At 52.6% G+C, this 24,304-nt stretch overlaps 1 protein-coding gene across 1 annotated transcript in view; it reads left to right on the top strand.

Moving 5' to 3' along the window:
- The first annotated feature begins 3,046 nt into the window (after positions 1-3,046).
- Ttbk1 (tau tubulin kinase 1) overlaps positions 3,047-24,304 on the top strand; it is a 41,600-nt gene continuing 20,342 nt past the window's right edge. Inside the window, exons 1-13 of the mRNA XM_074082147.1 lie at positions 3,047-3,132; positions 5,958-6,119; positions 10,863-11,010; positions 11,400-11,473; positions 11,701-11,841; positions 12,980-13,084; positions 13,507-13,572; positions 14,012-14,104; positions 14,185-14,310; positions 16,341-16,495; positions 17,569-17,800; positions 18,036-18,214; positions 20,875-21,436. Coding sequence (XP_073938248.1) covers positions 6,012-6,119; positions 10,863-11,010; positions 11,400-11,473; positions 11,701-11,841; positions 12,980-13,084; positions 13,507-13,572; positions 14,012-14,104; positions 14,185-14,310; positions 16,341-16,495; positions 17,569-17,800; positions 18,036-18,214; positions 20,875-21,436 — 1,989 coding nt within the window. The 5' untranslated portion in view covers positions 3,047-3,132; positions 5,958-6,011. The remainder of the gene's footprint in view (positions 3,133-5,957; positions 6,120-10,862; positions 11,011-11,399; positions 11,474-11,700; positions 11,842-12,979; positions 13,085-13,506; positions 13,573-14,011; positions 14,105-14,184; positions 14,311-16,340; positions 16,496-17,568; positions 17,801-18,035; positions 18,215-20,874; positions 21,437-24,304) is intronic.

The following is a 24,304-nucleotide window of genomic DNA, read 5'->3' as shown; positions in this document are numbered from 1 at the left end:
GATAGAACATGGGATCTTAAGCATACTAAACAAGTGCTCCAACACTGAGCTATCACCACCTCCCATCATATGTGGAAAATTCTTTAAAGAAGAATTTTCAGACTTAGAGATATCAACTACGGTGAAAAACACATTGAATGGGATTAATGCCAGATGAGATGCTACAAAAGGAAAGATTAATGAGTCTGAATACACAGCAATAGAAACTATCCATAATGAAGCAGTTAAAAAAAACTGAAAAAAAAAAAAAGGAATCAAACACCAGTAATTTGTGGGACAACTTCAACCAGCCTTATGTGCAAGATAAGTGGAGTCCCTGAAGGAAAGGGGAGAGCAGAAAAAACATTTGGGAAAACAATGACTGAACAATTTCCAAACTTAATGAAAACTATAAGCCACAGATACAAGAACTTCAACAAACTCCAAACACAAGAAACATGAGAAAAACGTATGAAAAAGACATTATCTTCAACTAACTTGAAGCCACTGGTTAAGAAAAAATGTTAAAGTACGCTGCAGAATAAAAGACATATTGCACATAGAAGAAGGAGGACAAGGATGATTGTAGATTTCTCCTCAGAAACTGAGAGTTGAAGACAGTGGAGAAACTTCTTTTGGGGGGCGGCAGTACTGGAGTTTGAACTCGGGCCTCACACTTGTTAGGCAGGCACTCTACCACTTGAGGCATTCTAACAGCCCCTTTTTGTGTTGGGTGTTTTGGAGTTAGGGACTCGTGTACTATTTGCCTGAGCTACCCTTGAACCACAATCCTCCCAAGTAGCTAGGATTACAGGTGTGAGACATCTGTGCCCTTGTTAAAGTACTGAAGACAAAGACAATTGCTTACCTGGAATTTTAACCCAATACTCAGCTCAGACTGTCTCATGTCTGCTCAAAATTCCTCAGTGATTATTTTTATCTAAAGGACACTGCCTTCAGACAGAGATGACTGTGTGGCAGGTTTGCAGTGATTGAAATTTGGTAGGGTGAAGGAAGCAGCATTGGGCAAAGGGGGAAGCTGAACGCTGATGTAATCTCAATAGAAGCCTCAGTTGATCCTAGCATAGGTTTTTGTTTGTTTGTTTGTTTTTTATTGTTTTTGTTTTTTATGATATGGAGTTTAAACTCAGGGGCTTGTGCTTAGCTTGCTAGACAAACGCTCTACCACTTGAGCCACACCTCCAGCACATTTTTCCTTTGATTATTTTTTCAGAAAGGGTCTTGGGCTTTTGCTTGGTGCTGGCCTCAGACCATGATCCTCTTACTTCTGCCTGTAACTTGGATTACAGGTATGCCACCACACCCAGCTTGTTCTTTGACATAGGGTCTCACTACCTTTTTGTCTGGCTAGCCTCAAACTGTGATTCTCCTATCTCCACCTCCCTATCATAGTTTTGAAAATGGGATGTCCTTTCAGTACTGTACAGAGGTGGAGTGAAGGGGCCAGGCCTTTACACTGAGGGGATGATCAACTTGATATAGATGCCCCAGGAAGTGGAATAAAGCAACTCCCATTGCTTAGCCTTTGACGAAAGGCAATTCCCAGAGAGGAAGTTATCTGAGAGCAGTCGACCTTCCACACCTCAGGAAAAAATGGTACCTAGATTTTTTTTTGACAGTCCTGGGGATCAAACCTTGGGCCTTCCACATGCTAGACAAGGGCTCTACTACTGAACTACACACCCCTGATACCTAGATTTTCAAGGGGGGTCTGAATGACACTTCCAAAAACCAAATGACTCACAAGCCCTTCGTGATCTGTACACGTTCATCCCCTGCTCATGGAATGTCTCGCCCTGGAAGTCTCCCCCACTTGTACCGGTCCCATTTGTCTGTTGGCAAATCCCCACTAATCCTTCAAATTACCCTTGAAAGTGCCTCCTCTGAGAAGTCTCCCAGGACTACTCTTGCAGACTCAGTGGTTCTCCCAGCATGGGGGTCAGACACATGAACTATGGAGCCAGGATTTGAATCCCACTTGCTAGCTGTGTAATCTAACACAAATGCAAATGATTTAGTCTCTCTGTATCTTAGTTTCCTTGTCTACAAAATAGGAGTAACCATAGTACTCTAACCTCACAGGGTGGTTATAAGGATTAAATGAGTTAATGTGTGCAAAGTTAAAAACTGGCCTAAATAAAGCACTGTTGCAATTGTTGTCAGTGAAGATGCTGAGTGTGCATTGTTGAAGGCATACACGATGGAAGGAGGGAGGCACTGAGAGAGACAGAGTGCAGAATATTCAGGGACTGTTGAGTAATCCCATCTGTCAGAAGGGGAGTAATAGCCTTATGGGCACATGTTGGGAAGAGTTTTTAATGTCACAGTAAAGTGTGTGCATCTTATTTGGTAAGCAGTAAGAAACAATGACAGAGTTTGTCAACAGATGGGGAAAAGAGCCAAAGAAAGAGAAATTAGGTCAGGAGATAAGGGAGGTGGTGAGGTGACAATTACAGGTGAGGGTGCTGGGTTCAAGTGTGGGATGTTGTTAGAAGAGGTGGGTGGTAGGAGCAGGGAGAATGGGTACAGGTGAGGGAAATGGCTTTAGAGAAACGTAGTCTGAACATCTGGAGAATGGAACGGGAGAGGCAGGTGAGGCTGATGGAGTCAGGGGAGGATTCCCAGAGACATTCTGGGAGTGGGGGAGATGAAGTGTGACGGAGACAGGTAAGGTTTATGGGGACAGGTAAGGAGCATGGGGTCAAGCGAATGGCAGAGATCGGTAATAAGGAGGACCTGGGAGCTGGAGCTGGGCCGGGTGAGAGCGTCCTAGGTCTGGAGGAGTGCAGAGAGGCGCAGGGCGGAACGTGATGTCAGAGAAAGGGCAGTGATGCAAGGGCCGGGGCGGCGGGGCGGTGATGTCAGGGCTGGTGCTGATGCTGGCGCGCAGTGCATTGTGGGCAGCTCCCCGCTCTGCCGCCGCCGCCGTCGCCCGAGGAGGATCGGGGCCGGGCCGGGCCGGGCCGGGATGGTCCGGGTCGGGAGGCCGCCGCCGCCGCCGCCGGAGGGAGCGGGCCGCCCAGCGCCGCACTGAGCCGCCCCCGCCCCCGCCCCGCCCCGGCCCCGGGGGATGCGCCGCCCCGAGCCGCTGCCTCCGCCGCCGCAGCCGCAGCCGCAGCGGGCACAGAGCAGGTGAGGCGGGCGGGGCGGGGCGGGGCGCGGCGGGCGGGCCGGGGGCCGCGGGGGCTCCCTGGGGGCTCATCGGGGCCTCGGGCCGGGCTCCCCTCCCAGCGCAGCGGGCTCTGGCTCCGCTCCCCACTGTCGCCGCCGCCGCCGCCGGAGCCGGGACGCTCTGGCCTACACAGCCTGGGCCGCAGCCCGAGGCCTGGAACCGCTCTCTGGGCGGCACAGACCCACCCTGGCCACCCGTCCTCTAGGGATTTTGCTCCTCACTACTCCCCTCCGACCCCATCCCCATGGTTTCATCCTGTCACCTCTGACAAGTCATTCAGCTGTCTTCAGACCCTGTCGCCCCCCTCCTCAGTCCCTCCATTCCCTCCCTCTAGTCTCTGTAACCTCTGTCTTCACTCCTCAGCTGTGCCCAGAAGCCACTCTCATGGCCCTCTCATCAATCATTTCTCACCTGTCTCTCTTACCCAACCCCCTTCTCTGATCCTGTCACTCCTCATCCTTTCTCTTCCCCTCTGCTCTCCTCCACAGCTCTTTACACCTGTTCCCATTACCCCTTCACTGGTCTGCTTCACCTCTCTTTATCTGGGCTCCCAGATTCCCACACGCACCTGGCTCACACCTTGCATAGCTACACATCAACACTTACGATGCATTCCAAGCACTTAGAGATATTGTCTCTCTCTCTCTCTCTCTCTCTCTCTCTCTCTCTCTGCACACACACTCATACCTGCAAAGGCTTTGAGAGACATTCACAAAAACCTGCCCAAACCCTGTCTCTTCCTACACATCCATGCCTCCACACGGCTCAAAGGGGCAGAAATGGGGTGCCAAGTTTCTCATGTTTGTGTCTTCCAGCCCAGCCTGAGTGTAGTCCTCTGGGGTAGATAGAGGAACGATGGTGGGTAGGGACAGGCAGGTCTCCCTTTCCCTACCTTGCCTGTTCCTATTAGGTCTGTCCATCTATGGGAACAGAACACCTACAGAATCTACCATCTCAGGACTGGAAGGCCCATCAGAGGTCACCCAGTTCAACTTTTTATTTTATTTAAATTTTGGCAGTAGTGCTGGGGTTTGAAACTGGGGCCTTGACCATGGTAAGCATGCATTCAACCACTGAACTACACCACCAGCCCAAGTTCAACTTCTGAAGGCTGCCTCCCTACCAGTTCAATTGCTCCGTCAGTCTCGTCATCAACTTGTCCCTCCACCCTTATTCCAGATGCCTTTCCATACCTCTCCCTCCATCCTGCCATTGCACTCCAAGTTCCTGATGCCCCGTATCCCACTTGGGCAGGAGGGGAGAGTGTGTGGACTGGAGGAAACAGCTCAGTTTAGTCATTTCAAGAGAGAGATGAGTGATAATGTCCTTCCCTGTGAAGATTCCTTCTGCACATGTCCAATCATGACCTGTTGAAGGATATCTCCATGTTGTCACATCCCACAATGCCCTTATCGGGATGTCTAGACACAAGAGCCCTGGGAGATTATCCCATCCCAAAGAAAGTCAGCAGTTCCCCCATCTGCAGACAGCTTTAGTAACTTCCTTCTTTTTCCACCTCCCTCCCATCCTCTGTCCCCATCCTAAGTAACTTCCTTCTTTGTCTTTTATGTGTGACTCCTTAGGGTCATAGTGAGGGCACAGCAGCTTGCATGTAAAAAGTGGAGGGGAAAGAGGAGAGGAGGTTCCAATTATGTGCTAGACTGGCAAAGACCTCAGACCTCTCCTGGCCCCTCACCTGCATACATGCACAGCACAGACAAACAGACACAAAAGCATACATAGAATACACAGACACAGACAGACATGAAGCAGCACACATAGACACCCTGACAGACACACAGGGAAAGACATGTACAGAGACACATGCAGACGCAGACTTACGCGCACACATGTGCCTAGTTTTGCCACCCCTCACAGTTGGGACTCTGTCTCTATCTCTGCTATCCCACTTCTATTCATCCGAATGCACCAAGAGCTGTGCTCCTTCTAGTTGATTCCTGAACAGACCCAGAAAAGTGTGGTCAGAGCCTCTCTCACACTATGCCTCTCCAGACCTCCCCATGTTTTTTGCTAGACTGCTCCCACTGTCCTGTGCTCCCCAATGCAGTCTGCTTTTGTCCTTCTGGACTGGGCACAGAGCTGCTGTCCCTCTGAAATCTGTGTCTTGAGGCCTTCATGTGTGCTCACCCCTGGCTTACATCCAGGCTTCCAGTCCTGTGGCTGTCAGTGGGGTCAGCTCCCCACGGGGAATAGTGTGAGCTGCTCTGCACTTAGCACTGTCCCCAGGAGGCTGTCGTGCATCTCCTCATTTTCTGGATTATCACATCTCACCTCCATAGATGGTTAGTTAGGAGGTCAGTTTGATGTGTCTCCCATGGGTTACTTCTTGGCCTGCAGGTCTTCCCTTTTCACCAAGCTCCATGGGCAGTTTGAGGCACAGGGAATGTGTGGGTGCTGGGGACCACAGATGAAGTCACTCAGGTGACTTCTTGAGCCAGGTCTCCCCTACCCAAGTGTAGGTCCCAGTCTGGCCTGTCCATCGGTGGAGTCTTCTGCACATTAGTTAGCATATGTCTCTTTGGTATATGTGCTTTCCTGGTGGCTGATTCACACATCATGGTCCTCTCCTTTTTTCATCACTTTGTGTGCCCTGTTGCTGATTCTCACTTCTCCAGTTTGCAGTTTGTATCTCCCTTCCACTGACCTCCATCCGAAGGAGTGCTTACCCCAGTAATCCCTGAAGCATCTGCCCAGTGGGCCCAGGAAGGATGCTGCTCCCTGAGTGGAGCTCCCTTCCATATCACAGCCCCTCCCCACTCCGCAGGTAGATGGCCCCCCCAGGGCAGGCCCTGCGGACACCCCTCCCTCCGGCTGGCGGATGCAGTGCCTAGCGGCTGCTCTTAAGGACGAAACCAACATGAGTGGGGGAGGGGAGCAGGCCGACATCCTGCCGGCCAACTACTTGGTCAAGGATCGCTGGAAGGTGGTGAGTGAATGACCCAGCAGGGCAGAGGGAGGAATCGGAAAGGAGGAGAGGACCTGGAGTCTCGTTAAGACAAGTGCTCTTGGCGCCCCTACCCTAAGAGGGAGGTGTCCCTGAGTTCATTTGCATATTGCTTGCTGGTCATTATTTTTGCCCACACATGTGGACAATCCCTTTCTCACAGTGCCTCCTCTCCAACCCCACCCCCCTCTCCTCCCTTTCTCGGAGAGATCACGTTGGTCGGGCCCAGCCTGGAACAACTCCTGGTTGGATGTCTGGGCAGGAGCTGCAGAGCCTGGTGTGCGGAGGAGGGAGGGGTGGGGGAGGGGACTCATGCTCTGCCGCACCTTGAGGAAGGGCAGTGAATGAGCGTGTGTTCCTCCGCCTCCGCGGAGGACGGAAAGGCTGGGGTCTGGAGAAAGAGGCTCTGCAGGCTGCTTCCATTGCAGCCGCACTCCATCTTCTCCATCCACCCTCCTTCCTTCGCTGGTTCCTGCGGCAGGTGCAACACGCCGAGACTCCATCTCCCAGAGTGCTTTGCTCCTCCGGCCCAAGACTTCAGGCTGTCCGGGCTGCTGGGAGTTGTAGTCGGAACCTCCTCGGGGAATTAGGACCTGGTTGGAAGGGGGCCAAGTGAGAGCTGGGGACATGACAGCACCTGGGAAATCAGATTTACTGTAAATCAGACCCCTACCCAGCCCGCCTTTCTTTCTGTCGCTTAAGAGCGCTGTGGTGTCCTCTTTACTGGGTGGGGGGCGGGATGATATGGGGCAGCAGGGTGGAGGAAACCAGTGTGTGAGGTTGTGGGGAGCCGGGAGGAGGGAGAACGACAGAGGTCAGGTGTGTATGTGTGTGTGCGTGTGCCCTTGTGCTTTTGGGGGCGAGGGAGCCTCTACTTACCAAGGGTGCGGGGTTGGAGAGGAAGGTGAGGCCTGGGTGCAGGCGGGCCTCCATGGCAACTGTCATCCGGCTGCGCAGGTCACCTAGAAGTCCAGGGAGAAAGATTGGGGAAACAGGCAGGAGGCGTTTATGGGAAGAGCCTTCTAGAGCTCCCAGAGATGAGGAAGGGAACAATGTCCCAGAGCACTGACTTCCTGAGAGGGAGAGTAAAGGGATAGAAGTTGGGGGTGGAGCCAAGGCAGTAATAAAAGCAATAAGGGTGGGAAGGTTCCTTAGTGGGAAGTGAGACGTGACCCTCCAAGACCCTCTGGGTCCATGGCACGAGGGCTTAGCTTTTGGCAGATGGACAGCAGAATGTGCACTGATAAGGCAAGGAAAAGACAGCGTTCACACACACACTGAGCTGAGGCTAGACTTTCTTGTGCCTGTGAAGGGGTGGGGATGGGGCAAGAGTGGGAAGGGAGATGGTAAGGGGGAGTTGAGGGAGAGCAAGTGTGTTGTCTTTGCCAGGGTCCCCCATCTCTCCTTACCCCCGGCTTTCTATTCCTGCTGCTGGAAAACTAGAAAGGTTGGGGTGCCAGGTGGGCCCCTATTCTCAGTGAGGTATGGTACTGAGGTGGGAGGCAGAGCTCTGGACCCAAAGACAAACTTCCCAGAGATGGGCTTGGCCAGGAAAAGATGGGGTCAGTGGCATTTGGTGGAGTATCTAGCAGTGATAAATTTTATCCTTGGGTGGTGCTTCTGAGAATCAGAACAGCAATGTCAGGAGGGCACTGGTGTTCAGAATCAAAATAGCAAACAGCAATGATGAGGACTTAGCATGTGTTTTGCACCTTTACTGTTGCCAGGTTCTGTGTCACATGGGTTATCTCAGCAACCTATTAGTAGATTCTTTGATTAGCCCCATTTCACAGGTGTGAAAACTGAGCCTAGAGATTAGCTAATTTGCCAAATTCCCATGACTGATAGGTGGGACCAACTCCCTCTGACTGCTGGGTCAACACAGTGATCAAAAATCAGCCCTCCAAGAATTAGGGCCATAGAAATGAAGGGTTTTTGTGACCCATTCGAGTCCAAGTATCTTCATTGTAGAGAACAGGAAAAGTGGAGGTTCAAACTGTTTAAGAAACTCAGGTGACCTTTGATCACCTGGAGCTGGGCCAAGAAACTGAGTGTCCTTTTCCCAAGTAAATGTTTGTCCTATTGTGTCATATTTCTCCTCCAGTTTAGGAAGGTCTTTCGGCAGGGGTTGGGTTGATGAAAAAATAATAATAATGTAGGAGGAAGGGAGGAATAGGGCTAGCAGCAAAGGGAGATGGCAAGGGTGTTCTGTTCTGGGCAGCGGCAGGGCAGTATGTGGACCCTAGTCACTTGGGCCTTCACGGCACCTTCTTCCACAATAGAGAACTAAAAATTGTATATTATGGTTGCATTGGTATAAAGAGGAATAATATAATATTATACATTAATTTTTTCTCATTTTTTATCTTTGATTTTTAAATAAAAATATTTTCAGGGATCCCCCAAAGTGTCAGGGACCTAGTCACTATGCCCAAGAGACAAGTGGGTCTAGCCACAGGGCAAAGAGAGGAAGGTGTTGGTTGAGTGTAGACACCCAGCTCCCAGCCTTAGGAGTGGGGGTGGGAGGCAAGGAAGAGTAGGGGGAAGGAGAAACAGGCTCCATTTGGAAATGAAGATGGTAGAAAAGTACCTTGGGCACCCTGGGAAATTGGGGAGTAGGTGTCAGAAATGCCTTGGCTGCCCCAGCCTCCCTTCCTGCTAGCCACTTGGCAGATCTGGGCTTAGCATTCACACTTTTTTTAGCAGTACTAGGGTTTGAACTTAGCCACTTGAGCTGTGTCTCAGCCCTTTGTCCTTTAGTTACTGGTTTTGAATAGAGTTTCACGGTTTTGCCACTGGTGACCTGGACAGAGATCTTCCTATTTACAGCTCCCTAGTAGCTGGGGTGATAGGTGCTGACCGCCATGCCCAGCTTTATTGATTGAGATGGGATCTCGAGGATTTTTTGCCCCCAGTTTGCCTCAAAGGGTGATTCTCCCGATCTCTGCTTCTCTCTACTCTGAAGTAGCTGGGACTACAGGTGTGAGCTACAGTACCCAGCAGCACTCACACTTTTAATGCTGACATGGTCCATGGTTCCTTACAACTTCGTGGATTCTGCATCAGCATGGGTTCCACCTCCAATTCCTGGGTTCAAATGAAACCCAGCTTTGCTGTTTACTAGTAGTGTGGCTACTGTTCTCCCTTTGCCTTAGTTTTCTCTTTGGGCACAATGGGGAGCCATGAGACCTTTCTCACCTGTGGTGCCAGAGCCTTACGAATTAACTGAGATGGTGTCCATGATCCCTACTTTTCCCTGCCTGACCTCTGTGCTCACACACAGCAGGCTTATCAAGTGATCTGGACGATATCAGCGACTCCCCCGTTTAAAGTTCCCCAGGAAGACAGGCCATTGTTTCCCTATAGTCTGCATCCGACCCTTCCAATTCTGAAATTCCCGCAGAGTAGTACTGGGCCTCATCCCAAGTAGAAAGGTCCCTGGTTTCTCACTGCTCTTCCCCTTCTGCTTTCCTTCTTTCCTTCCTGGTATCAAACCTTCTCGTTCCCACCCAGCTTTTGCTTCTCTTTTGAAGCTCCCTTCACTCTTCTCTTGCTTGAGTGGTTTCCATAGTCACCTGCTGGAGCCCCAGTCCTCCATCTCTGCTTTGTCTTCTTCCTTCCTCCATGTCCAGTTTCAACCCCCCATTCAACAATCAGTGAACATTCAAGATTCAGAAAGAGAGTCAGAGTTGGGAGGTCACAGGCTGGCTAGGGGGTCCAGTTATGTGGGGAGTTAGGAGCCAGGAGGACCTACGAGGGTTCCAAAGATGCTTAGGGAGGGCAGGCAGCCTTTTGAGAAGGCACCCTGCAGAGCTGAGCATCCCATCACCTTTCTTAAACCAAACTAGAGCTGTTCTGAGCAGTGTCCTCACCCTCCCAGGTCCCTAGACCTCTGAGTTGAAATGCTTGGGTTTTTTTTGTTTTGTTTTGCTTTGTTTTTTGGTGGTGGTGGTATTGGGGTTTGAACTCAGGGCTTCATGCTTATGAGCCCAAAATGCTTTTGAATCCTTCCCATAACTCCCTTGCTCATCTTCCCTGCCAGTTCTCCATCATAGCTCCTCTGCCCTACTCCCTGCCTGCTCTGGGAAGCAAAGACCAGGGCCTAGAGGGTCAAATCACTGCTCCATTCTTCTCCCACAGCACCCCCTGACTTGAAGCAGTGGACTAGTGACCAAGGGGGTGATGTGAACTTCTGCAGTGGGCCTGGACTGTGAACACCCTTTGTAAACCCCCTCCCCCAAATGCCGTCTCTCCCCAGTGACATCTTTCAGGAGACTACCGACCCAGGGAGCACCAGCTCCCATCCTAAGGCTGAGAGGTCTCTTCTGGATGGGGGCGGCTCAGCTTAGGCAGGGGCTGGGAAGCATGATATTTGTTGTTCTTGTAGAGAAGAAAAGATTCGGGATGGTCCACAGTCTCTTTAGAGTCCTACACAGTCAGGCTTGTATCTGAGTACAGGTCTCTTTTCTTCCCCTGCTACTCAGACATGTGTGGTGTGTGTGTGTGTGTGTGTGTGTGTGTGTGTGTGTGTGTGGTTGTACATCCATGGGCCGAGCATTCTGTCTCACTAGGAGCATAGAAGAGGTGGGGTACTGATAGTGTGGAGACATGGGGTCCTCCCCTTCAAGGACGATGCAACTATCAATGGAGGATGCAACTTGGCATGGGTGGGGATGAGGAGCTGTTCAGCCTGATCCCTGAGTACCCCCTCCCCCATCTCCATAGCTGAAAAAGATCGGGGGCGGGGGCTTTGGTGAGATCTACGAGGCCATGGACCTGCTGACCAAAGAGAACGTGGCTCTCAAGGTGGAATCAGCTCAGCAGCCCAAGCAGGTTCTCAAGATGGAGGTGGCTGTGCTCAAAAAGCTGCAAGGTGCGGGCCTGGGCAGAGGGATGGGAGGTGCTGGAGCCAGGGGCTGAGAGGAAAAAAGGGGTTAGAGGCTGGGGGAAGAAATATGGTATGGCAGAGGGAGGAGGTGACGGAGCCAGGGTCTAAGAGAGATGGGACCAGAGTCTAAGAGAGAGATGGAGTGAGAGACTGCGTTGGTGACAGAAGGATGAGAGGGGGCACATGGCTTAAGGGAGGTGATGGAGTCACAGTGTAAGAGAGGAGATGGGTCTAAGGGCAGGGGAGGAGATGGCAGAGGCACTCATGGGGCAGGGCTGTGGATCGGGAATCAAGAATGCACCAGGGGGCCCATCTTAGGCTGGACATGAAGAGGAGAGAACGGGAGTTGGGAAGCCCCTGTCTGTGCCCCTCAGGGAAGGACCACGTGTGCAGGTTCATTGGCTGTGGCAGGAATGAGAAGTTTAACTACGTAGTGATGCAGCTCCAGGTGAGTCCCCATGAACTTTCCTCCTTCCTCTCTTCCCCAAGTGCTGGGACTGTGATTTGGGTGGGAAACAGGGAAGAGAGACCATAGGTCCAAAATGGGACGAGTGACTGTGGGTATGACATTTTGGGGGCAAGACTGGGCAGTGTACCACAGAGGTGGTACAGAGGTGGTACAGAGGTGGTGGAGTGCAGCTGAGGTAGGCCTCCCCTCACCCCCATCCCACCCAGGGCCGGAACCTGGCTGACTTGCGCCGCAGCCAGCCGCGAGGCACCTTCACGCTGAGCACCACACTGCGACTTGGCAAGCAGATCCTGGAGTCCATTGAGGCTATCCACTCTGTGGGCTTCCTGCACCGTGACATCAAGCCGGTGAGTATGACCCCACCACAACCCTCCTCCTCTCTGTCTCTGGATCCCGGGTTTCTACTCCACAACAGTGGTTGGGCTGGGACAGCCTCATCTACTTGAATTCCTCTGGTCTCCACCTTATGCCCCTGCTGCCACAGGCTTAAACCATTGCCCACCTGTTGGCCACACCAGGCCTAGGACAGGCCCTCATCTCTGTTCTTTTTTTTTTTTTTTGGTGGTGCTGGAGTTTGAACTCAGGGCCTCATGCTTGCTGGGCAGGCACTCTACCACTTGAGCCATTCCACCAGCTCTCATCTTTGTTCTTGATTCTTTTTCTGTCCTTATTTTTTTTTTTCTTTTTTGGTGGCACTGGGGTTTGAACTCAGGGCCTCACATTTGCTAGGCAGGTGCTCTTACCGCTTGAGCCATTCCACCAGCCCTGTTCTTGATTCTTTTTCATCCCTCACCCCTGATCTGAGTAGTCCTTGAACCTATAAATCTGAAGGGGCAGGGAAGGACAGGGGGATTGAGAGAGGGGGACTGAGGGCTGGGGCTTGGCAAGGAATTCCGATTAGCCAATGATGTCTTCTTCTTGGAACTTGGTGCCACCAAAAAACCCCTCTCATTCAAAGGGACAAAAACTAGACTGGGAGCATAGCTCAAATGGTAAAGTGATTGCCTAGCATGCACAAGGCCCTGGGTAACTCCCCCAGTGTTCAAACAAATAAAGATAAATAAGTAACTAAAAAATAAAGGCATGAAAAGTGAGGTCTAGAAAGGTTTGTTGAATGGCCCAAGGACACACAGCAAGAATAATACAGGTCTGTTGCCTTAGAGCAGGACAGTTACACCAAACCACACGACCTTGCTTGGGGAGCTGAGGATTTAGGGTTGGACAGAGCAGGATTCAAAGCTACATCATCACTTGCTCTGTGATCTCAGAGAAGCCCCCTTAGTCTTTGACCTTCAGTTTCCTCATCTCTAAATTGAGGGTAGTCACACCTGCTCTGCAGACTTGTCATGCCCTGTGCCCCCTGTGAATGGGTGCTTTCCTCATGTGTGAGAGTGCGTGGGGCTGGGGTCCTTCCCCACCTACAGAGCTGTTTTTGGTGAAGCTGATAAGCTAGAGCTCAGGCTCACAGCTGCTGTCTTCCTCCAGTCCAACTTTGCCATGGGAAGGCTGCCCTCCACCTACCGGAAGTGCTACATGCTGGATTTCGGCCTGGCCCGGCAGTACACCAACACCACAGGAGATGTGAGGCCCGTGAGTAGCTCTGCAGAAGTCTTGGGCCTCCCCCAGGCTGTCAGGACAGTGCAGGTCTCCCTACCATCCCCCGATCAGGAAACCTTCACCTACTTTCCTGGAGCTGCCTAAGCTGGCCTGGTCTTGTCTTCAGCGTCAGTCTGGGTACCTGGTGAATGTCACTGTCATACCCTGTGGTCTTCCTGCCTACTCTGGGTGGGCAGCAAGGTCAGGAGGCAGATGTAGGCCTGTGAGTCAAAGAGCAGGTCCTGGTATGGTGTACAGGTTACTCCTGACCAGGTCTGCCTGAGGGGTCAGGTGCAGAAGCAGGGCTTAGGGTGAACATAGGCAGAGATCAGCTTGGTGGCCAGCTTGGCAGTGGTGAGATGTGAATGAGGTCAAGGGATGGTGCTGAGACTCCTGCTGTGGCCTCTTCTCTGCAGCCTCGGAATGTGGCCGGGTTTCGAGGGACTGTTCGCTATGCCTCGGTCAATGCTCACAAGAACAGGGTAAGTGGCAAAGCCTGGACTGAGGAATGGAACAGAAGGGCAAGATCAAGGGCGGGGTGGGATGTTGGGCAAGGGGGAGGGGGCAGCTGATTCAAGTGGGGATTGAAGAATGGAGCAGGGACTGCAGTCTGCCATGCAGAGAAGAAGGCTCTGGAAGAAGGCTCCACTATCAGTCACCCTTGACTTCTCTTCTGGGACTCTGTCCTCTCTGTACCCACGCCAAATCCCTGTGGGACCACAGATCGAAGTTTTGACTGGAATTCTGTGTGTGTCCGAGGGTCAAGGATGGAGCTGTGGCCTCAGGGAGACCCCAGCTCTGTTCATTGGGGGCTGGTTGTGGCCCCTTTCCCCGGCAGATGCTTCTTGGAGAAGGATCAGTCACCTATTCAATCCCAAGGAAGGACCTGAGAGCTGTGGGTGACTCCCTTTCTTTCCCCAGGAGATGGGCCGCCATGACGACCTGTGGTCCCTCTTCTACATGCTAGTGGAGTTTGCGGTAGGCCAGCTGCCCTGGAGGAAGATCAAGGACAAGGTGAGGCCCCCACAGCTGGCTGGAAGAAGCAGAGGGTGGGAGCAGCCAGGGCTTCATCTCCTGTGCCCTCTTGTCTCCAGGAGCAGGTGGGGATGATCAAGGAGAAGTATGAGCACCGGATGCTTCTGAAGCACATGCCCTCGGAGTTCCACCTCTTCCTGGACCACATCGCCAGCCTCGACTACTTCACCAAGCCCGATTACCAGGTGCGAGCCAGCCACTAGCAGTACTCAATCCCATCTTGGCCTGGCACCCTGCCAATCTAAGTACCTCCCCCTGGTCTGCTAACTGCACCAAACTGTCTGAGCCTGTCTGACTGAGGCAGCAGTCAGAGCCAAGATTTATCAGGAACTGACCTATTCCTGGTACTGTTCATGAATCAACTCATTCAAGCTTCAGAAGGAGACTTTGATGATTGTGTGTGTTCCTATGTTAGTGCTCCAGCACTTCAGGGCCAAGTGCTTTTAAGTATTTTACCCCAAAACTCTGCAGGAGGCCAAGTGGGATGATTGTTCTCATTTCATAGGTGGGAAACTGAGTTGTGGTGTCATGGATAGGTGCAGGGCTGGGCTCAGGTAGTCATGCATTGCTTAATGACAAGGATATACTCTGAGAAATCTGTCCTTAATTTGTCATTGTGTGAACATCACAGAGTGTAGTTACACAAACCTAGATGGGCTAGCCATTACACACATAGGCTGTGTGATATCCATGTACTCATGGCTCCTAGGGCCATCATGAACGAAACGAGATTGAATCAAACACAAGAGAAAATGATGCAAACAAGAGGCCCAGCACACACGAGATGTATGTCCTGCTGCTGGTATGACACAGCGTACCAGCTTATGTATGTAAATTATTAGTATTGTTTTTGGGGTTTGAACTCAGGACCTGGAGCTTGCTGGACAAGACCTCTACCACTTGAGCACATTCCCAGCCATTTTTTTGCTCCCTCCTCTCATCCCCATAGAGTCTCTTGTTTTTTTCCAGGGTCAGCTTTGGACCCCAGATCCTCCTACCTCCAATCTCCTGTTTACCTGGTATTACAGGAGCACAACACCATGTCTAGTTTGTTGATCAAGACAGTGTCTCAATAACTTTTTGCGTGGGCTAGCCTGGACCATGATCTTTCCAATCTCACCTCTTGAGTAGCTGGGATTATAAATGTGAGCCACCATGCCTAGACCTAAGTAAACTTTCGTATCAGTATAGGGAATACACTCTGATGATTCAAAGTATTGTATCATACATTTCACATAATTGTGTCATGTTGTCATACAACTGGCAGTGAAGTAGATTTGCACCAGCATAAACATAAGCCACCATGATGATTGCTATGATATAACCAACTACACTTCAGTCATATGGGCCACTGTCACATCTTCAGCCTGCTGTTGACCAAGACATCTCTGCAGTGCATGACTGCACATCTAACTCCAAGTTCAGTGCTTCCCGAGGCACCATCACCACACCCCTTGGGACCCACTGACCTTGACTGGAGAATGGGGGACATGTCTGGGCTAGACACAATGCTGCACACTGCAGGAAGCACAGTGTCAGGCACACAGTAGACACTGTACCAAGTGGGTCCTGCCAGCAGAGAGCTCCTGTCCTGTGTTCCAAAGTAGAATGGGCTGAGACCTCAGAGGCTCTGCAGCTGTCTGTTACTTCCTGAACCCAAAGCCCCAGTCCCCCATCCTGGCTCAGCCTTATGGGGTCCCCAGACCACACAGCAGGGAGCAGGCCCATACTGGGTCCTGTGCTGGGTGCTAGGGATGTAGAATTGGCAAATAGTTGTGTGAACAATGGTGAATGGATGCACTGTGCCCCATAGAGAGACACTGTGTGGTAGGGGGAATCGGGAGTAAGAGAGGAGAGGCACCCAGCAGAGGCACGAGCCCATGCAAAGACCTGGGTGGTTCAGGGCCGCTGATGCTCCTGCCGAGATGGTAGAAATGGCAGAGGAGCCTGGGAATGGTCATCTGGGGACAGATCTCAGAGGACTTGTGTTCAGCTGGAGGGGCTTAAACCCAAATGATAATTTGCATGCTGATTTGCATATCTTGTGCATGTTTTCATTTACGATCAATGTGCCCTTCTCCTTCCAATGCCCCCTCTAGGCCCATCCCTGTCCTGGAAGTCCCCTCTCTTCCCCCTGCAATCCCAGCAACTGCCCCTCCTACCTGGCTAGCCCTGGGGTCACTTCTCTGTCCTCCCACCACCCCGCCCCCTGCAGTTGATCATGTCGGTGTTTGAGAACAGCATGAAGGAGCGGGGCATTGCTGAGAATGAGGCTTTTGACTGGGAGAAGGCGGGCACTGATGCCCTCCTGTCCACCAGCACCTCCACCCCGCCCCAGCAGAACACCCGGCAGACGGCAGCCATGTTTGGGTGAGTCTGAGGAGGGCCATAGCATATGGGGTGTGCCATGAAACTGTCACCCAAAAAGCCATCCTTTTTCTTCTCCTCCTTCCTGGACACCCTCGGCTGTCTCTCCTATTCTTGGTACTTACCAGTAGAATTCTGGACCTTCAGGAAAATCTGCCCCAGCTCCACTCTCACTCTGAGCACAGAATGGGCATGCTCCTCATTTGAAGCTTTTGACCTTAGTGGGTCCCTCAGGGAGCCAGGAGCCCTAAGTGAAATGACCTGAGCCCCACACTTTCTCATCCTTCATGACTGAGCATGTCTCAAGGCCGCATACCTCATGGGGCTCAGAGAGAAGTCAGTCCCTGACCTCAAAGTACTTCAGTTGGGTTGGGGGCTCTTGCTTGGGTCAGCAATGTCAGAACCATGTGAGAGGCTCAGAGGCTGAGGTGGCCCAGGGAGTCCTGACTTGCTGGCACACTGTGGCACTCGGTTCTGTGAAGAAGTTGCTCAAGCTCGGCCCTTGTGGTTCATGCCTGAATTTCTAGCACTCAGGAGGCAGAGATCAGGAGGATTGTAGTTCAAAGCCAGCCTGGATAAATAGTTCGTGAGACCCTAACTTGAAAATACTCAACACAATAAAAGGGCTGGTGGAGTGGCTCAAGCAGTAGAGCAACTGCGTAGCAAGTGTGAGGTTCTGAGTTCAAACCCCAGTACCACCAAAAAAAAAGATGTTCAAGTTGCTCCAAGGTGGTGCTTTATAAATCTGTCCCAGGGTTTAAAGAAAGCCAGGCATTGGGAGCCAAGGGAAATTGGGCAGGGTTTGAAAGCCACAGGATCTTGGGAGTAAACAGAGTGAGGTGGGGATGTGCCAGTTCTGGGTGGCCACATCTGCAGCCCCTACCAACTTGTGAATGGTGTGGTCTCAGAAGACTTGTGGGCCAGGCATGGCAATGGGTCTAAGAAACCACCCAATGCCAGGGCCTCTTGTGTTGCCTACTCCCAGGGAAGGCTCCAAGACCTGTGCTGGTGCGGTGAGCCTTGGGAGGAGAGGTTTCCTTGCAAACTTTGCCATGTCTCCCTCCTGACCCCTCCAGAGTGGTTAATGTGACACCAGTGCCTGGGGACCTGCTCCGGGAGAACACTGAGGATGTGCTGCAGGGCGAGCACCTGAGTGACCAGGAGAATGCACCCCCGATCCTGCCCGGGAGGCCCCTTGAGGGGCTGGGCCCTGGTCCCCACCTTGTCCCCCACACTGGGGGTACTGAGGCTGAACTCTGGGAGGAGACAGATGTCAACCGCAACAAACTCCGGATCAACATCGGCAAAGTAACTGCAGCCCGGGAGAAGGGTGTGGGTGGCCTTCTCCACACCTGAATTCTCAATCCTTGGGCCCCCCCACCCCTTTCCTCCCAGATGCCTTCTCCCCAGCCACCTGACCACTTCCCGGCCTCCGCTTCCTGGTCCCCTCCACCCCCAGCCTTGCCCCAACTCAACAGCAGCAGCAGCCTTCCATGCCTTTTACCTAAGGAAGCCCCTGCTCATGGTACCCCCTCTCCTGCAGATGCCCTGTATGGAGGAGGAGCAGAGCCGAGGTGTGGGGGTCCCCAGCTCCCCGGTACGAGCCCCCCCAGACTCCCCAACAACCCCAGTGCGTTCTCTGCGCTACCGGAGGGTCAACAGCCCAGAATCGGAGAGGCTTTCCACAGCGGCGGATGGGCGGGCAGAGCTGCATGACAGGAGGTAGGTTCCCTGGTCCCCTCTGTCTTCACATGGCTGGTCCGTAGAAAGGTCACATGCAAGGCAGGGATGGGGAGACCCTACGAAGTGTTCGGAGGTTCTGGGGTCAGGCTCATTTGGACCCTGGGAGAGAGTCAAGGCATCCAGTGTGGTCCCAGCTGGTGCTGGGTGGTTGGAGGTTATCAGGCTAGTCCAGGAGGAGTGTGGGGGTGAGTTGGTGAGTGGGTGTGCTTTGAATTCTCTTCCTAACAACTAATTATAGATGCCTCAAGAGCAGAAGAGGTGAGCTCCCTTCAGCTTAAGGGCAAGGATCTGGGAGAAGGGTTCAGGGAACTGCTAGAAGAGAGGACAGGCCAGGCTTGGAGGAGTGAGTCTGAGAGATCTAAAGTCATCGAGGAAGGGAACAGCAGGAGCATGGCTGGTGAGACGGAGGATTGGAGAGTGTGGGATCTAGGTGGAACTTTGGGAGGGTCATGGAAGGTGGGGCAGGTCAGATCCCCACCTCAGCCCTGAACCATTGTGGGGTAAGACATCACCAGGCCTAAGAGGTCTGTAGGAGCTATCTCCACCTTCCCTTGGCTGTTGAGGGGCTTTGCTCCATAGTAGGCGTAGGCCTTCACTGTGTAAGAAAGTAGCTCTTCCTAGACACAGCTCTGAGGAGAGGGGGTTTCCTTTCTGGCACCCACCTCAGTATTTTTCCTCTTGACCCACCTCAGCCATGCATTCTCCTCAGAACTGTGCCCCAACCTCTATCCATTTGCAAGGTGGGGTACAGTGCCACTTGAGGGTGTAGACATGCCCAGATATGTCTGGGGTCCTGCGTGTGTGACAGCTCATTCATACTTACTTGTCCAGGTCATCCTCCTAGTCTTCACCACATCTTCATCCATGGTAGCCTGGAGTCCCTCAGGACAGAGGGTTCTGGACATGGAGAAATGAGGACAGGCAGTTTGGAAGGCGCTTGAGTGGAGAGTAGAGGGGAAGCTCCCTGGAGAGCTGCTGGCCTGTGGGGAACCATGAGCAGGTTGATTTGGGTCATAGTAAACTCTAGTTTCAGAAATAGTGGGGAAGAGAGCCAAAGAGAATTTTTGGAGTTCAAAATGTCACTGATAGGGCACAAGGTGGGATGACTCTGCGACACTTGGAAGCAAGAGAAAGTGTGTATAATCCAAGATGGGCCTTGGATTACATACCTCTCTCAGCCCTGTCTTCAACACTCACACTCACACATGCACTCACACTCAGCCCCTCACTTCCTTTAACACTCTCTTTCCTTTATCTCCCTCAAAACAAACCATGCTCTCAGGAGAAGTGATACCAGCCATTCACAGGGGAGTGGAAATGCAAAGCCCTAGGTGTCCTCTCTCAACAGTCTTTTATTTTAAGATTATTAACAAATCAATAAAAATGTGGAGTCCAGTGGGACTGGGGAGTCCCATGCAGGCCAGGCAGGAGTATTTTGAGGAAGGTGGCTCGTCTCTGCACTCCAGCCCTGTGCAGTTGAAGAGCCATTGAACCCCAGTCTCAGTGCTGGGAGAGAATTAAAAGTCAGTCCCTGCCCACAGCTGGACAGATCCCAGATGAGTTAGGCCTCATGGTGCTAGTTCTCTGAGGAGTACTCTGGCATCTGGGAGACAACAGTCCTTCTATAGCATCCTCTCCCTCACACACACTGTTGTATTGTGCCAAAAGTACCCTCACTTTGGGACTTTGGACTGCTACCACTCCCAACTGAGAAGCTCTGGGAGTAGTGTCAGATTGACAGTGCACTTCAAGGTAATGACAAAAATGATGCCCGGAGGCTGGAGGAACTCATTACCAGCCTGGCAGAGCTCACAGTCTCTTGGGAGAAAGAAATGTGAAAAGGTATGAGGTCCATTGTGTGGGAGACCTAGGGGTTCCCTAAGGACAAATAACTCTCCGGGCAGTATGGTAAAGTCTCCCCACAGGGAGTGCATCTGAGTGGGGTCAGAGAGCAAAAGGATGGAGGGACAAGCTGTGTGTGAGATGAGGTTGTGGTAGGGGACAGGCCTTGTGTGGGGTGCAAATGTATGCAATTTGGAGAGAATGAATGTGAGATGGGTCTGGCCTGGGAAACGGTGAAACTGGGGCTTAGGGTTGGAGGGGCCTTTGGTGGCAGGCTAACGAGTGCAGAATTCTTTGGTCTTGGGGCTGGGGTGTATGCTAAGCTGAGGGCTAGCATGGTCCTGCCTGGGGACTGTGAAATCAGCCAGGCAGGCTTGGAGTGTGGCTGGGAGTTCGAAGGCCACCTGTAAACTCAAGAAGCAGCTGGTGTGTTTGCCCTGGATGTTGCAGGAGGAAGTCCCTGAGGGGTGTGAGCACTGGACAGGCAAGAACAAAGTCAGCTATAAGAAGATTAAATCCCCAGGGTGGCCCAGAGGAGAGAATGGTTGTTTTTTGCAGGTTTATGTGCCTGGAACATGGTAAGCATTCAGGACTGTTGTTGAATGAGTGAATAGATGGATGAATGAACAAATGAACTAATGAAGTCATTCTAGGAAGTGAGATTGGAGGGTGACAATGCAGGAGAACCCTCTCCCAGACCGGGAGAGTGCTGTGGTCAGGTTTCAGGAGTCATGCTCCACTCTTCCATGGGCTCCAGTGAGGCCTTGGCACTGAGTCTCATGTGGGTGGCTTTGCAGGTCACGGATGGATCTTCCCGGCTCTCCCTCTCGTCAGGCCTGCTCCTCACAGCCTGCCCAGATGCTGTCAGTGGACACGGGCCATGCTGATCGGCAGGCCAGCGGCCGCATGGACGTGTCCGCTTCTGTGGAGCAAGAGGCCCTGAGCAATGCCTTCCGCTCAGTGCCACTGGCTGAGGAGGAGGACTTTGACAGCAAGGAGTGGGTCATTATTGACAAGGAGACTGAGCTCAAGGACTTCCCTCCAGGGGCAGAGCCCAGCACATCGGGCACCACAGATGAGGAGCCCGAGGAGCTGCGGCCGCTGCCCGAGGAGGGCGAGGATCGGCGGCGGCCAGGGACAGAGCCCACCGTCCGGCCCCGGGGACGAGGCATGCAGACACTGGCTGAGGAGGACTTGCGGCACATGCCGTCCCAGCCCGTCCCACCCCAGTTGAGCCAGGCCGATGGCCGGTCAGAGATGTCACAGCCCCCCACGCCTGGCAGCCCTTCCCACTCACCCCTGCACTCGGGATCCCGCCCTCGACGGAGAGAGTCAGACCCCACAGGCCCTCAGAGACAGGTAAGGCTGGACTTGCACCTGCTCCCTGTCCCCAGAGGTCCAGAATCCTGCATGCAGGCCTGGAATTCTCCACCTTAGCGGCCCTTATCGCCTAGGAACCCAGCAGTTGCAGGGCTATGATGAAGGTAGAAAGGGTTAAGGGCCAGAAAACCATGCTTGGGGCAGGCGAGGCTTCCAAGTTCTGACTTGAGCCTTGCATTGTAAACAGAGTAGCTAGGTGACAAAGCAGGAGAAAGGCCTTCAGGCCAGGGGACAGTGTGTGCAAAGGCTTGGAGGTGGCAATTAGACAGTACATTGCCAGATTAGCCTGCTGGTCAGGTCCTGTGACCCATCACTGGGACCATGCTAAGGGGTTGGCTTTGATTCTGAAGGCTTGGTGAGGCATCAGAGGCTTGTAGACAGGAGTGCGCCATGCTGACTTTGGTACTTCTGAATAATCCCTTGGGCTGCTATGTGGAAAAGTGGAAGCAGGAAGGCCATATGGCAGGCAGTAGTGGGGAAGATCCCTGGTGGCCTCTATGGGGTAGGGACTGTGGACATGGGGAAAGGTGGATGGAGCCAAGATGTTGGAGAGAGGACAAGAGGACTGAGATGGAGGACAGGTGGAGGAGGGGACTCTCAGCTAATGCCCAGGGCTCATCACTGAGTGGTTTTGGAGGGTGTGGATTCAGATTTGGACACAATGACTTCTGGTATCTGCAGGATGTCCACATGGAGGATCCAAAGCTCAGGAGAGAGATCTCGCCTGGAAATACAGATTTGGGGGTTTTGGAACCATGCGAGTGGGTGGCATCACCCAAGAGGACTGTGTAGGGTGGGGAGACCCTCCTTATCTGGAGGGAAAGGTGGCCTTAGTAGTGACAGAGGAAGGGTCAGGGCATGGGAGGAACCCCCAGGGAGAGGTCTGGGAAATCATGGAAGGAGCAGGTAGCAGGGTGGGGTAGGCTCCATGGGGGAGGAGAACCCTGAGAGCCAGGATACGGTGATGGGGAGGGATGGTGCCAGGGCAGCGAGGCTCTAGATTGGGCACAGGGATAGGCATGTTGGGGCTCCTGGGAGGGTGTAGTTTGACTCCAGTGACACTTTATTTATTTGTTTGTTTTGAGATAGGGTCTTGATATGTAGCCTAGGCTGGCCTCAAACTCACGATCCTCCTGCCTCTGCCTCCCAAGTAGCTGGGACTACAGGCATTAGCCACTGTACTCGGCTTAGTGGCACCTCATTATGTGGGAGGACTGAGGGTCAGGGAGGGGTCAGATGTGACTGAACCCCAAATGCTGAACTGAGGGACTCTGAAGCATGTCTCATGGGATTGTGGTTATTTATTTCTGACAAGGACAGGGTGTCAGAATAAGCAGACAGCCACTGGCCTGCCTAGGCTTCTCTGTATGGGAAAGAGGCTGACCTTTGACCTGGGAAGTGGACAGTAACTCTTGTACTATGTGTGGAATGACATCCATGATCCCTCAGAGGAACTGAGGAGAGCCACAGAAGGGATGCTGGAAGGGGCTTGGGCTGTGCCTGGTTCTACTTAATGATCCTATGCTGGGTGGCTCTGGGAGGTGCCCAGTGCAGGGCTGGGGGCCAGTTCTGCCACTTGCTTAGGTTGGGAGGCCTGACCTGGGAGGACATGGGTCCTGGGAAGGGAAGCTCTGGGCAGGGTGTATCTGGCCCCATCCCTGTTGAGAGATCCTTCCTAGAAAGAAGACTTAAAAGCCATGATCCCGGGGAGTCCACATCTTGGCCTTGCCCTGGACACTCAAAAAGTGGGGACCATGAATCCCTATCTGGAGAGGTGCTAGCTGGCCTGAGGTGGAGGCTTGGCCTTGGCGGTGTGTGGACTGACACAGTTGTGTTGCGATCTGGTTATTGTTCCCACCACAGCTGGCACCAAGTAAGTCTTCATCACTCCATGAGCATTTGCTATACGCCAGGCAGCAGAGACATCAGAGTACACAGGCACAATGGGCTGTGTCCTCAGGCAGTCTTTCGAGTGCTGGTGCCAGGCAGGAAAAAACCCAGGTGAAAGTCAGGAGGCCTAGGTTTCAACCCTGGCTCTGCTGGTCCCTTTCTGGTCACTAAGGGACAGTCACCCTTCTGGATCTCAAAAAGAGGGAGCTAAGCTATCTCTGACATTGTTCTTACTTTCAGATTGGGTGTCCTGGGAATCATCCTCATATGGGGGTGAGGAGAGAGATTCCAGGGAGCAGGCACAGGCCTACGGTGTAGTCAAGTCTCAGGCTGAGGTCCTGTGCATGACGTGGATGGGGAAACGAGTGGTGTGTGTCCGTGGGGGTGAGGTGTTCGTGGACCTTGATTTCCCCACAGCGTGCAGGGGTGAATGAGGTTGGCTACCATTCTCCTACTGTGAATATACATTTCTGTGTCGGCTGCACTCGGCGTGCATTGGTGTATGGATGAGTCCGCAGGCGTGCACCTGTATGTGAGCACGCACATCGTGTGTCTGTGTACAGCATGTGTAGGGCTAGGAGTGTGTAGGAAACCACAGATGGCCAGAATGTCAAAGCGGGAAGGCCAATAGCAATGAGAGCAAGAATTACACTGATGATGATAGCAGCCATTGATGCGAAGGCACTTTCACATTTATAAAAGTGTACATTCCTCAAAACCCTGATTTGCTGAATGAACAAACTGTGGCTCAGAGAAGCTAAGTTTCTAATCCAGGATCACCAGCTAGTCCATGGAGAGCCAAAACTTGAACCCAGGCAGCTGGGTCCAGGGTCTGTGTTTTGAGCCACTCAGTCTGAGGCCTGTGTGTTTAGTAAACAAAGAAGCAAACACAGGCCAGAGAAGCAGACTGTCTTTGCAGGGTCAGAGAGCACCTGGAGAGTGTGTGTGTGTGTGTGT

Source organism: Castor canadensis, chromosome 8 (assembly GCF_047511655.1).
Source record: "Castor canadensis chromosome 8, mCasCan1.hap1v2, whole genome shotgun sequence".
Taxonomy (NCBI): domain Eukaryota; kingdom Metazoa; phylum Chordata; class Mammalia; order Rodentia; family Castoridae; genus Castor; species Castor canadensis.
The sequence above is the reverse complement of the archived record's forward strand: the minus strand, read 5'-3'. Positions and strand labels throughout refer to the sequence as shown.